This window comes from Watersipora subatra, chromosome 10 (assembly GCF_963576615.1).
Source record: "Watersipora subatra chromosome 10, tzWatSuba1.1, whole genome shotgun sequence".
Taxonomy (NCBI): Eukaryota; Metazoa; Bryozoa; class Gymnolaemata; order Cheilostomatida; family Watersiporidae; genus Watersipora; species Watersipora subatra.
The window spans coordinates 59,697,063-59,712,602 of record NC_088717.1 but is presented as its reverse complement, the minus strand read 5'-3'; the positions used below and the strand labels follow the sequence as shown (position 1 = coordinate 59,712,602).

General features: G+C 35.0%; 1 protein-coding gene across 1 annotated transcript in view; it reads left to right on the top strand.

The window, feature by feature from the left end:
- LOC137407286 (cyclic nucleotide-gated channel alpha-3-like) overlaps window positions 1-15,540 on the top strand; it is a 28,094-nt gene that overhangs the window by 906 nt on the left and 11,648 nt on the right. The window contains exon 2 of the mRNA XM_068093891.1: window positions 14,452-15,244. Within this exon, the coding sequence (XP_067949992.1) occupies window positions 14,452-15,244 (793 nt within the window). The remainder of the gene's footprint in view (window positions 1-14,451; window positions 15,245-15,540) is intronic.

Genomic DNA, 15,540 nt, shown 5'->3' with positions numbered 1-15,540 from the left:
AATGTATACTAAAGTGAGAATTAACAGGCTTATTGGTTACAATGCTAGTTGTTATGTGGCAACCAATGAAAAGAAGTCTCTAGAATGGTACAGACAGTTTCATCTCTAGAACCTCTTTAGTTCCAGCAAGGTTATTATGGACACTTTAGAGCCGGCTAGAGTTGATATACAGCTTAGCTTTAAAATAATCCTATATAGAGCTCTTCAGCGAAAGTAGCTCTACGCTAGCTATAGGCACACAACCAATATCAATCTAGTGCTCAATTTTTTCATTATCATGTTATTTTGATAAGTATGATTCTTGGAATATGTATTTATAACTTGCGTATAAATATGTTTTAAAGAGCTCACAATAAAAGCACAAAGTATGTAATGGATAAACACATAAAGCACCAGAAACCATTAAATGCACATGATGATGATGTACTGTGGTTAAAGAATTACATACACTGAAAAAGGCTGGAAAGATTTCACAGTAAGTTGCCACAGTCTCGAGGAAGTTTTATATTGTTAGGTGTAAATACCGGTTGGTGTAACTTAGCATTGTATAATAGTTCCACTGACCATCTGCCGTGAAACTTCTACTTGAGCGCCACTTTTATTTGAGCGGTGCCTCCAATAAAAACCATTATAAGAGAAGAGTTAAAAAATAGAGCGCCACCCTGTAATTGAACACCACCTTTATTAGACCGCCACTTTGACATTCATTATGTTTGTTCTTCACGAACCCATAATAGAAAGTGATCAGTAGAAAAATCTCCACAAAATGGTATTAATGATGATTCAGTTACATCAATAATAATTAATTTTTTCATTGATGCTGTAATGGTTGCCATGGTTGTAGTGACGATGTACCTGAAAAAACCGATTGTCACAATCATCAGAACTACCTTATGATTTGAAGTCACTAAGGTCTAAATCTGATCCATAGTTTTAAGATTCGTCCATAATGTGATTTACAGTCTCAATTGAAGACTTCAAAGCGTTTGAAGAATGACGAGAATAATTGTCAGGAACACCATACAACGTAACAGCGGCCGTTGTTATGGCATTACGAAGTCCGTTTTCTAACTCCAAAGCTTTATGGTTGTTTCTTTAAAACTTTGAAAATGACACCATCAAAATAGTTAATAGCTGACCCTGGCTAATACGTTTTACTCAAAGTAGTTCCTTGTCTAACTCAATATGATACTTAGACATATGTGAAAAATGGTTTAACAGAAATGCTGACATCGACGCATAAGTGTAGCTTCATTCAAAGGAGAGTGCAAAATGTAGGCGACATTAGAATTGCTTCACCCATTAAAAGGTTAAATTTACCTTCTCAAAATTCTGACAAGCTAATCAAAAAATAAACCACCACTCTCTATTTGAGCATCACCTCTAATAAAATGCCACTGTTGTAGTGGAAAGATTGAGAAAAAAATGACTTGGCGCTCAAATAAAGGTTTTGCAGTATGTGATGGCCTCTTCCATCAGCATTCCATCACTTCTCAAATGCTCCACATCTTTCTCTGTGTTAAAGATGAAAATTATTCTTGTTGTAAACTGTTGCTCTTTAAAAGTATACGTAATATTGCATTTTGTTTGCACTAAGTATGAATATAAATTGCGCAGTGATTCTTGACTGTGTACATTTAATCTCATGATTACTGCTAATTACAATAATCATATTGTTTGGCTCTACCCTGCTCTAAGGCTAGCTAGACTTAAACCAGGGTAAGTCAGCTGCCTCACTTGATGGAATGCATTTAATTATATTTACTAACATGAAGCGTACAAGATTTACTCTGTCAGCAGTTCAAAAGAACTGAAATATGTTGACTAGTTGAAAAAGAAAGCATCACTTATTTGTATGCATGGGTAAATTCTAGGAGACACTTCAATGTGTTTATATATAGGTCATACACTTCTATATATAGGTTTATATATAGGTCATACACTTCTATATATAGGTTTATATATAGGTCATACACTTCTATATATAGGTTTATATATAGGTCATACACTTCTATATGTAGGTTTATATATAGGTCAGCACCAAAGTAGGATGTACTCATACACAGCTCATCCCAAGAAAACTTCTGTCTTTCCATACGAGCCAGCTCAAGTTTGCAAATCAGTTGTAAGAGGAAATATGCGTGTGTACATAGACCAGAGCTATCTTCTATGTGTGTAAGCGTCTGTATGTATGTGTGTATGAATGTATGTATGTATATGCGCTTGCATGAAGGCATACGTATGCATATTAGTGAATGTGCCAATAGATCAGGAACTATTTTTTCCCAAATTCAAGCCTTTATTAGCTTGAACAAAAAACACACTACATGTATTTTGGTTGCTTACAATGGAGTGCAAGCATTTAGGTTTTCGTAGTCTGTATTATCTGTATATATATATATATATATATATATATATATATATATATATATATATATATATATGTGTGTGCGTTTAGGTTCTTATATTCTGTATCTGTATGTACACGTGTTCAGGTTCTTGTAGTTTGTATTTGTATGTATATATACGTATGTTTAGGTATTTGTAGTCTGTATCTGTATGGATATACTTGCAGATACATGTAGTCTGTGTATGCCTGTATATGTGTTCAAGTACCATTAGTCTGTATCTGTAAGTGTATGTGTACAGGTACTTGTAGTCTGTATTTGTATGTATGTGTACAGGTACTTGTAGTCTGTATTTGTATGTATGTGTACAGGTACTTGTAGTCTGTATTTGTATGTATGTGTACAGGTACTTGTAGTCTGTATTTGTATGTATGTGTACAAGTACTTGTAGTCTGTATTTGTATGTAATTGTACAGGTACTTGTAGTCTGTATTTGTATGTATGTGTTCAGGTACTTGTAGTCTGTATCTGTAAGTGTATGTGTTCAGGTACTTGTAGTCTGTATCTGTAAGTGTATGTGTTCAGGTACTTGTAGTCTGTATCTGTAAGTGTATGTGTTCAGGTACGTGTAGTCTGTATCTGTAAGTGTATGTGTACAGGTACTTGTAGTTTGTATTTGTATGTATATGTTTAGGTTTTCGTCATTTGTATTCTTGTGCACAAGTTTTGTTTTCAGTCTAAAGAGTGGAAAGAGTCTACCAAAGCATTAAAATGTTAGTTTCTAATGAAGAGGGAAAGTTTTTTTGCCAATTTGATTACCGTGAGCTATATGCTCATCTTTCGCTGTCAAGTAAAGACCTCATGCAAATACTATGTTTGAACAATATTCTGATTAGTACATTCATTGTAGGCTGTAGGTATTGTATGAGTGTACGACTTCTGTGGCTGAAGTCCTTACTATAACTTGCTTCATCGATTTCACTGTCTCTCGTTAGCAGTTTCTAAACTCTCTCTCATGATTGAGGCCTGCTTAATTCAAAGTTCTCTCCTAAATGATCATGCGCAAAAATAATATTTTGGGAGTTATCATCCTTCTAAAATCTGCTTTTGCTTAATATCTGATTCTATATACTCTTGAATGTATGCAGTTTGGCAGCAGCTCTTTGTGCTCTATAAAGAATATGCTACCAGTTCAAGCAAATATATGTTATATTTATTGCTAGTGGTTGTACGTAATTGTTGTTTTAAGGCATTCTGACGAGCTTGACATCTATAAATACTCAGTATGTAGCTGTCTAAACCTGTAGAGTTAACTTTGATTAGAAGGTGAGTTAGTTTTGTGTTTACTAATCTTTGTCTTGTAACATAACAATAGACAAATTGTTAATAAGACCTCTCTGACCTATATAAGCTGTCTTATACTATAGGCCTACTCACACTATAGGCCGCTGCCTTGTTTTTAAAACCTCTGATTCCGCTTAAGAAGGTTTCAAAACATTATATTATTGTTATTGTTTATTATACATTATTGTTTCAAAGCAAGTAATTATTTCATTATAACACCGTATAATAAAATAATGACTCAGGCCTACTTATTTTCGTTGATTCGTTTTATGTTTTTTGTATGCGGCTGCATCTGATCATACACGGTTTGATGACAGAGTGCTGTTTGAATTAAAAACTGAGTCTTGAGATTATATGAATCCGATGCTGGCTTTTTTACTGCTGTGAGTATCTGCCACTTTAGTATCGAAAGTGAAATTAACCTGATAAAAATGTAAAATTAACAAAAAATATCAAGATCCATAAACTGATCACATTTAAATACAAGTGTGTTATAAATATTATACATGCTAGTTGTTATATAATTGAATACTTTTGTATGAGTTTGACTCTGGTCCTCAGGTAGAAGAGAAACAGCTAGAGAAGATAGAAAGTCATAAGCTGATACGCTCCCTACAAACGCTAGTTGTGTAGTTGTGAAGAGTGCCTTTAACTAAACTGAAATCTGGTACAGCGCTAAATTGGCAGATTGAAGAGTTTTATGGTCATTGGGCATCGGTAGGTCATTAATATGTCGTCAACAAGAGATTCATGCTGCTCTACATACCTAATGACACGGCATTATGCAATTTTCAGCTCGATCAATATTTTGACATAACATACGCTGTGGCGTATGTATATCTTACGTTCACATCATCTTGTTAGCATCTTGTTAACATCTTGTAAACAAGCTAACTCAGTTTAAAGAGTGCATTGAACAGAGAATGTTTGTAATAGCGAGCCGATAATAAAAATACTTTTAAGGTACCTCAAAATCTATGAGGAATCATTGCATTGCTAAAATATAACACAATAGCTACTATATACAATAGCAGCTTGTCTATAATAGTATATTACTGTCTATAATATAATAACATGTATTCAGTAAATACTGGTGTACTGGACAATAGTGCAACACCGGAGCCTTGTGTATTTGCTACAATTCTGGCACCCGGGTTTGTTGTCGGCCTTTACTTGTTTCCAACTAATCTGCTTAGATGCTGCCAGACATTAGTTAGGGCTAATTGTCCAACTAGGCGAGAGTTGAAGTCAGGAGTCACCCTGAGTTCCTCCTTTAGTGCCAGCTATCTAGCACTCGAGACATTAATTATCTCCTTAAATCAGTAACGCTTGAGGGGCCTTTATTTCAGTCAAGATGCACAAATAACTTATATTCACTCCACGTATAACTCCAGCAAAACTGTAGTCATTAAATCTATCAGTGTGGACTTCAACACATATACACTTGCAGGTATGTTAAATTCAGAGTACTCACACGCGTATATTGGCTAAAGGCACTTGTTCTAATGTAGTTGTATGAGTTATTGATTGTTGCAGCACATTTGAGTTAATCTATTCAGAACTGAACAGGTAGCCTAGCTATCATGTCTTGGTGTCTAGGGACGCCTAAATAGATTATCTCACTGCCTAATGCGAAAGCAGCGAATGATATGTGACACATCGCAGCAGCAATTCCGTTAAACAATAGCCTACAACCTTAACAAAACAGAAAGACAAGCAACTGAAGGAGTAATACAACATGTCTTACATGTACATATCACCCGCTTTAGCCGCTGTATTTCAGACAACTGCTACAGTTGTAAGCTCACCGGACACTCCACTGCCACCTGTATGTATTTGTCTGATTAATACTTACTATTTGCTATGACTCTTTGTCTTTGTATTTGTGTGCTTTTTCCTTGGTATCAACTAGTTTATATCTATTCACTGGCATTTTACACCTTTTGACACATACATTGAAAAATTATGATTATAAATATGTACTTGACTCGAAACCACTACAAATCTGCTTTACGAATGACACTTTTCAGGTAATAAGTGACTAAAAGTATAAGCATACATTTCTTTTTGCCGCTGGTCACCTGAAGAGCACAGTTTTGCGAAACAGATTTGTAGCGATCATTAGCTAAGTAATTTTTCCTCTTGCTCATATTATTATATGTATATATTTTAAAACCACTAGTTTCATAAAGAACTACAAAGACAGAGCACTCAATACACTAAGTGTAGAGTAAATTATACAATAATATAAAATATAAAGAGCTCTCAGTTGTTAGTCAATTTACTACAAATTGCTCTCGCCAGGCGAGCAGGTCCACACCTGTTTGAAGCCAATTTATAATGACTAACTGCTGATTGTTTTTTTAATTTTATATTATGTTAAATATCTATATATTTATCTATATATATGAATCTCAGTGTTTGTGTGTCTGTTATTCTGTACTTCGGTGTCTTCACCTATTAGCTATTAAAACCATGGAACAAAAAGCTTGTATCTTGTTCTACAAAGGTTCTTACATTTCCATTGCTCTTTCTATATACTGTATACCCTTTTCTCGATTTCACACGCTAAATGACGTATTAATTGATACATTGCGCTTACAGGTTGTGATGCCCGTTATGAAATATTTTTTGCTTAACTCTATAAAACACAATACTTTTTTGTCCTCGCCACACTAAGGCGATCTTGTTTTGCTGCCTTATGATATCAACAAAAAGTTCTCTCGAAATTAAAATTTGCCGATTTGTGTACTGATTATATACATTATTAAGAAATATACGTTGCTCGCCATGGCGAGTTCAGCGCTATCCGTTATAGTAACAACGAATTCACAAACAGGTAAGTGTTAACATTTTAGTTTAAAGTTTGGAGTTCACTAAAATGCTTACTAAAACTTCCTTCAAATATATGTTTAGTAAGCTAAACTCATAAATGTTAGATTCAGCGTTTATGTTACACGCCTGTCTCGAAAGTAAAAACTCTCTAAGGTAAGTTCGGCGCGTAGTACATTGTAATGTTAAATTTTCTTGCAGATCATAGCCACAAAATGCACCAAAGTTATTGTAGGTAACCATAGTTACTAAAGTTAACATTTTGTTTTGTTAGTATTTTTCAATGATGATGATTTTGATGATTTTTACCAGGAGGTGTGTGCATTAGATTATTACTATGGGTTTCTGCACAAATCTATATGTCTATACAATATTTTTGCCTTATGATGCCAACTACACTGACACGAACTAAAATCATATAATTGTATACCAAATAATTTTTTATCGCAATCATATTAAAACAGACTATATTTAGTCATTACTTACTAATGATTTCACATTTACCTTTAAACACCTCCACAGTTTTATTTTTCTTCCTAATTCATTTCAACAAAACACTTCCTTCATTATATGAAATTCAAAACTTACAGCTGATTGAAAAAGTTTGAATGCCTTTAGAGTTGCTCTATCTTTTTTCTTAATTCATTTGAACTGCACAAAAACACTTTTCTCACTATGTGAAGTTTAAAAGTTAGAATGGTAAATGGTGTGTATGTTAAATAAAAATAAATTTACTGTCCAAAGACTTTTTATTACCCGGGCCACACCGGGATTCACCTAGTATTTATACATATATCAACTGATACTTGATGAATGAAGTCTAGGCATGCTGTCTGCCACTCGACGCTCATATGTTCACTGGTATATTACCATAGTTAGTATATATTAATGATTTCTTCAGTAAGTACAAGTATATCCATAAAGAATAGCAATTTTTTATTAGCATGTAATAAGACTAAGCCAGGCTTTGTAACTCGTTTGCAGACTGCAGCTTTGCATATGTTGATGACTCAAAGGAATCTGACTATTATGGATTGAGTGTAGTTTAGTAACCGTAGTGCTGTCGGAGTGACCTCGATGTCACCTCAAGGTCGTGATACTATAATTGTATTCCATATTATCTAAAACACTTGCACTCTCATAAAATAACCTTATTCTTTTCTCATATAAACTAGTTGTGGGGTTTACTGCTTCAAAAAGAAAAAGGTAATCACTGACTATTATGATGCTCACAAAAATTTACAAACTCAAACCAACTTTGATGATGTTCTTGCCAAAGTAAGAGATTATAGCTGTAAGTTCAATATGTGAATTAAGTTTGTTAAAGGTCTCTGAGTCCTATCTATGACTATCCTATTTAGTCTATCTTATCTAGATGAGTCCTATCTATCTAGTTTGACTAACTATATATATATTTCTCAAAGTCCGCGTGTCCGTGTGTCGAAAATCCGGCTATAGATCTTAAAATCTTGAAACAAATATTCTGCACCAAAGAGGATTCGATCTTGCACCACGACGTCCACAAGTCTTACGCCTAGCACACTGGACAATGGAAGTCGAATTGCTAGTCTGCCAATATAAGGCATCATATCAGAGCAATACCTAACTGCTTTACGTATGACGCGGGTCATAGCATAACATCACGAGAAGCTGTTCGCTCACATTGCTAAACTGCCTAATAGCAAAACTCTCACTACTTCTCATTGTTTATAAGACAAAAAACTTTTCTCATGATATGTAGTTTGAAAGTTAGAATGGCAAATGTTGTAATATGCTAAATACAAATCAATTTTCTGTCCAACTACTCTTCTATTACCTGGGCATCGCCGAGTGGCACAGCTAGTATATATATATATATATATATATATATATATATATATATATATATATATATATATATATATATATATATATATATATGATTACAAAGTCCACCAGCACATCCCTAATTATTTTAGTCTTGTGTCCACGAGTTACGATGCTTCTATTCCAAAATATTTTGCAACCTAATTGTACGCAACGCGATGCTTATTCGTCTCTTTTCGTTAGGGCTAATTTAGTCAGCCCCATGATATCGACAATAATTTATCTCAAACTTAACATTTGGCGATTTATGTCCTGATTATGTACAGTGAAACCTTGGCTCTTGGACGCTTCGGTTCTCCACCAACTCGGTTTTCAGATAAAGATTTTGAGAATTGTTCATCTCGGATCTCGAACATAAATTCGAGAGCATGCGCATTGGAATTGGAACAGCTCCGGAAACAGCATGGAAACATTCGTTAACAAGCGGAGAAGCAATTTACGCTTCATAAGTTCTTTACAAAAAGGGAGGAACCATCTGGGATGAAGAGATTTACTATACAGATATTATAGGGAGATAACTCCTCCAGTTGAGTTACCCTAAATTGTTTTGGATGAGGATTCTCCTTCAAAGATGTGAAGTAAACGTGCCATTGCTGTTTATAATTTATTTTTCCTATGATTTTTGATGTAACTGATCTGTTGCATTTTTTGCTGTTTCATTATCAATTTCTGCAATTTTTGTCATTGTATCGTAACCTTAAATGTTTTTGATGTTTTAAGAGCAAAACATACGGAGTGTTTACTTTTTCCATCATTATAAATATAAAACCTTTTGTTAAAATTAAACACGATCTATATCTACCCGTTTTTATTTATAGTATGCAGTATACAGTACAGTTTATGATGTAAAATACTTTACCGAAGTTAATTTCTCGCCTTGGAATGGATTAACATTTGCTTACATTCATTCTAATGGGAAAAATTGTTTCGGATCTCGAACAACTCGATTTTCGAACCGAGGTTCCACTGTACGTTATTAAAAGATGTAGGTTGCTGAAAGTTATGAAATTTTAAATTTACGGTGATTTGAAAAACTTTACAGTTGTTTTATTTATATTTAATTTAGTTGTCCTGTACAAAACTTTTTCCTCATGATATGAAAGTTGAAAGTTACAGTTGTTTGACAAAGTTTGAAAACCTTTACAGTTGTTTCTATTTTCTCTCTTAATTTATTTCAGCTACACAAAACACTTCTCTCAGGATATGTAGTTTGAAAGTTAGAATGGTAAATGTTGTTATATGTTAAATACAAATCAATTTTCTGTCCAAAGAACTTTTTTATTACCCTGGCAACGCCGGGTAGCACAGCTAATATATATATATATATATATATATATATATATATATATATATATATATATATATATATATATATAGAAATCCAAAGAATTATATATATATATATAGTATATACCGTATATATATACATATACTGTATATATCGAAATGGTACATATGTATGTCTAGGGTAAGCTAAAATGTTTTATTTGATTCGTACCTTTGTAGTTGATAGAGTAATTACAATGATGATCATATACGGCTTAATTGTGTATAAAGTATAAAAGTGGATACGTGGAACCTGGAGGACTAAACCTTATCCTATGATAAATATTTTAATGTGTAGCGCTTTAGGGCACGCGTAGGGAATTCGAGAGCGCCCTTATTCTGACCATCAGAAAATATATTATTTTTCACTCTGCAAAGGTTCACATGACACAGTTGCATGCAGATTAGCACTCAGCCTTTCAAATGATTTTTCAGTAAGCCCTGATTAGCTATAAAGCTTTACAAATAAAGCTTATTACTGGCCAAAACTGTCAGACTTGATAGTTAAAGATTGAAAGATTGCAACTCCCATCCTATCAAGATGCCACAAGAAAATCATGCAGCAGTCATTCGCTGCTAGCCGTCTGCTAATGTAGTATTGGTTTCCTAACTGGATTGCAGCATAAATCCCTGGACAAGAGCGCAACGCTAAGATACACGTAGACTTGGAATCTTGTAAGTATTTAAGATGGCTGCTTGCATTAACAAATCAATGAAATTAACCTCAAACGGCATAGAGCGAAGCACCGCTGTAATTACAATGAAGTGGTATGGAGTAGAAAATAAATTAAGTACATTACACTAAGAGTGCCAGAGAGCAGATTTGTGGCAACAACAAATTTATTCTATAAAACTGGCAGTGTTACATGCTTTATTAGGCTTGCCTGGTGCAACTGTAACAAAACATTTCAGCAAGCCAGCCAAAAGGTGGTACTATACACTCGAGTGTTCTTACCCGCCAGCCCTTACTGAAATGTGTAACACATGGCATGATTGTTACATTGTTACAATCGATAAACCAAACTTCTGGTATCCAAAGAAATTGCATAATTAATGGTCACTTCGTTACTAGAGTATTATCCCTGGCAATGTCTAACATTCAAGCCAACATTAGGTCTACAGTAAATCAATCTCGGAGGTTACTTGAAATGTAGTAGTATTATTAAATCTTATTAGTTGTTTCTAACTAGTGGCATAGATAGGCATTAGCTAATCTCTGCGTGTTCTTGGATGTGCCTTGTAATAACTGTGTGATAGGCAGTAAAATTTATTGTTTTAAAACTGGACAGGTTGTACTGCAAGTGATCATTCTTTTGTATACGATTATTTGAAACCATACCTTTTACTGTGAGTGTATATCTAAACATACATTTACATGCATAAATTTATTGATATATATATGCAATATATACATAATTATACTATATAATGTATATAATAAATTTCACTAGCTCATTTAGCCAGATTTTATGGAAAGGTTCTGCAGCAGTATTACTTCTAGCAGCAGATGCTATGGGTAGACAACTGCTTTGCTGTTATGTTCTTAACAAAACTTAGTATGCTTTTCATCCTAATGTAATCTGCGTGCTGGTGTACGCGCGCGCGAAAATGAGTGTGTGTGCGTGCATACACACATGCATGTGCATGTATGTGCATGCATGCATGTGCATAGGCAAAGGGCGCACCTATGGAAACACACACATGCACATCGGTGCATGTGTGTTTTTCCATACATACACAAGGGCATACATATGGGAATACACACGGACACATCGATGTATGTGTGAGAGAGCTAGCAAGCAGTTGAGTTGAGGAGATCGATAAAACCCATTATTGATGAGCACACAACTCCATGAGATACAACTCTGTCATTAGGGCCAGAACATCGTTTATCTGTCTCTGATGCATTCTAACAATATTATGATAATGCTAATAATATGATAACAGTAATATGATAACACTGATAATATGATATTACTAATAATATGATAATAATGTGATATTACTAATACTTTAAATGTTAATTATTAAATAACTCAAATACGTTATAGCCGTATGATAATACTTGTCAATGGCGATAATATTCAGTAAATATAGACTTTGGAGTTTTCTCTCCTTGTCTTTTGATGGTGCAGTAGGTTCAGGGTAGAAAGCCAAGAACTGATCAGAAGAGGTATAGAGTGAGGAGGAAGATAATTCCCTGCATAACGTCAGGACCAATTTAAGTTTAACCTCCTTGCTTGTACAGCCATTTGGTCAACTCTAGCTTCATCTATGCCAAAATAGAGATGTAGTCATTTTCTAACTTATGTTCATCTCAATTCTTTGTCCAATCTCTTAGCACCATTATCTTCTAACTGGCCCAATAGTCTAACAACTTCTGTTGTTTAACAAGACTACTCTCTTTCAAGGTGTTTCTATCGGCATTTATTGTCTTGTCTGTGTTCCGTTACATGGTCAAGCCATGTTCGCTGATTTTTTTACAGTATTTTTGCAGTTCATTTTTACTGGATATCTAACAAGTTGGTTAAAGTTAAGTTATTTAACATGAGTATTATATATTATCCATAAATGGTACATGTATAACGATTTCAGTGCTTCATATAAATAAAAGTTTAATCATTATCATTATATTATCGTTTTATTAATAAAACATACTTCATTTCCCAGCTTTGTATTATAGAATGTCCTACTCAGTCCATATCATGGGTATCTTGTACCAGACATTCGATTGTGGCTAGCGCTGCCATCCACAAATGCTGCCAAATAGTAAATAACATCACTATACAAAATTACTGGAAGCCAATCAATCTAACCTTGCTGAATGTGTCTCGAATGACTTTTCAGCATTCAAATTAGTTCAAATCCGGGTTTGAAGTGGCCACAGCAGACCATGTATTGCTGGTTTGGCAGGCTAGTAATTTTGCGGACGGACAAATGTCTTTTCTATCACCACTGGTGGTCTTTTCTGAAATCAGGCCTCAACCAAAGAGACTCCCTAAACTACTCGGCCATAACTGCTCTCCAGTTTTAATAATCCTCATTTATAATAATAATGATAAGAAGATTAATAATAATGATAGACAATACAGAAATCAGCAATTCTATAAACAGTACATATCTTGAAAAAGGCTCTACAGTAGAAGGAGACAGTGACAACCCTCCAGTCCTTTATATAGGGTGTGAGCTCACTTACAACCAACTTTGAACATTGTGATATAATAATAGCAATAATAATAATAACAAACTACATACTTTACTTTACACTCTAACAAGGATGATAAAATGTGTTATTAATATTATAAATTTGTACTCCAATAAACTTATTTATGAACTTTTAAAAGCTGCAGCGAAGGAATGCAAGATTACAAGAATGCGAATTACAATAAAATATTATAGAAGCAATGTGGCTTTGTTTTTATCAAATCATTAATTTGTAAATGTTATTCTATAGTAATTATTAGCATATAAAGCAGCTTAGCATAAAATATGCCTTCAAATTAGTTGACTTTCAGATGTGTCTAAAATTTATTATTTTGAAGCTGTTTAGAAGCGACTTTACTTGTGCCTTCCTCCCAGCATTTCATAGTCATTTGTCAATTCGATAATTTTTTAAAACATTCTTTCTAAATCTTTAAATTCATCACTGGTAGTGGTCACATGTTCAAAACATTTTTATAAGTCATGAATGAGGACTGTAGCTTTAGTCCAGATAAACCCGTCCATAGAAGTGACTCAAAGATTAATGATATTATATTCATATGCAGCCTGTGAATAAAACAAACTCAAGGACTAATGATATTATATTCATATGCAGCCTGTGAATAAAACAAACTCAAAGCAATTTATAAACAAGGCATTGTTGCCTCTGCATAGCATTTTGCGTGAAGATGAATAAGCATACATAATTAAAGGAAATAATACATGAGGAGACCTGGGGACATAATCGAAGTGTAGTTAATGACAAAGCTGTCATATTAGCCTTCTCTTTCTTTCTATAATTACTATGTTACGTTAGCAGCTCATTACCTACAGCTCTTGTCGACCAGAGCAGCCATTATTCTATCAGCGATATCCTTAACCTTATCTTGTTCATATTGATTCTCTAAGAAACGCTGACACTGTTCGTGTTACTGACTCTTGCTGTCCTCGTCATAATTATTGTCATCTGCCCATCATTGGGGCTGCCGAGTAGCCTAATTACTCACCATGTTAGTACAAGCCTTCTTCTTTCCCATTTTCATTGTCGTGTGAAACACCTGCAGAGATGGATAGGTCAGTTGGTATTGCGCACTCGCTCAGCAATGTCAGCGTATCTTACGGTTCAGGAGAACCCATCGTAAGTATTCACTGCTTTATTTTAAAACAGATTCTGCTACTCATTCGGTCGCTGTCTTTATTCTGTTAGACTGGTTTACTTTCTCTTTGGTGAGATTTAACAAGGAAGCTCTATGACTGAGTCGTCTGGTGCGCACCACTTTTTAGTTTTGTTAACACAGCACCTTCACAACATTGTAGTGTGCACTTTAAACTACAATACTGTAGTAGTATTAGTCAACCAGTAGTCCAGTAGTAGTTCACTCCTTCATAGTCCACTCTTCCCCAGTCCACTCTTCCGCAGTCCACTCCTCCGTAGTCCACTCCTCCGCAGTCCACTCCTTCCCAGTCCACTCCTTCCCAGTCCACTCCTCCGCAGCCCACTTCTCTTTATCTCTGTATATTCCTTCTGTTTTAGCTCAGTAACAGCAATGGAACCATAAACCATGTGCATGACTTTGGCCAAAGCGGGAGACAGAACCTTTGGCAGTATTTTCGAAATAAACTTCCGTGTTTCCGAAGGGACCACACAAGAGAAATAGCTTTTGATCCTGAAGTAACCATCACACGTGAGAGTGTCGGCAATGTTTCAGAAGAACTATCTATGGATGAGCAGAAAACTTTGAAGCATAAGGTGGCCAAGGTCTGTTCAGCATGCGAATGTTACTTTGAGCCGTCTAGTAGGGCATCTTACTGGTGGAGTTTCATTGTATGTTTAGCTGTTCTCTACAACTACTGGGTGCTCATTTTCCGTTATGCTTTTGATGAGATAACGAGTGAGACAGCATTGACCTGGCTGCCTCTTGACTACTCTATGGATCTGATATACCTGCTCGATATCTTCAAAGGACTCCGCACAGCTTACCTAGACAACGGTGTCTTGCAGACGGATGCTGCCAAAATGCGAACACACTATAAAAACACGATGATATTCTACTTTGACTGTCTTTGTTTGCTGCCGCTAGATTTCATCTATTTAAGCGTTGGATACAACTCAATGTTGCGCAGTGCCAGACTCATGAAGGTCTACAAACTCTGGAAGTTCTTGGACATCACAGAGAGACACACTAACTTTCCAAACCTCATAAGGACTTGCACAATGATCCACTACTTATTCCTCATGTTCCATTGGAACGCTAGTGTCTTCTTCATCGTAATGCGAGACAGCGCTGCCTTTGACGATACACAATGTGACAATGACATCACACCTGGTGAGTACTTCTTTACTTCTTTTTCATATAAAGGCGTAGGTTGGAGCCTCCGTATATCAATGGAATGACAGATGTTTAATTTTACATAGCTCTGCACACTAGTCAGTGGAAGTATAAACTCTGTACACTAGTCAGTTGCAGGAGTATAAAATCTGTACACTAGTCAGTAGAAAGAATATAAAATCTGTACACTAGTCAGTAGTAGGAGTATAAACTCTGTACACTAGTCACTAGTAGGAGTATATACTCTGTACACAAGTCAGTAGTAGGAGTATATACTCTGTACACTAGTCAGT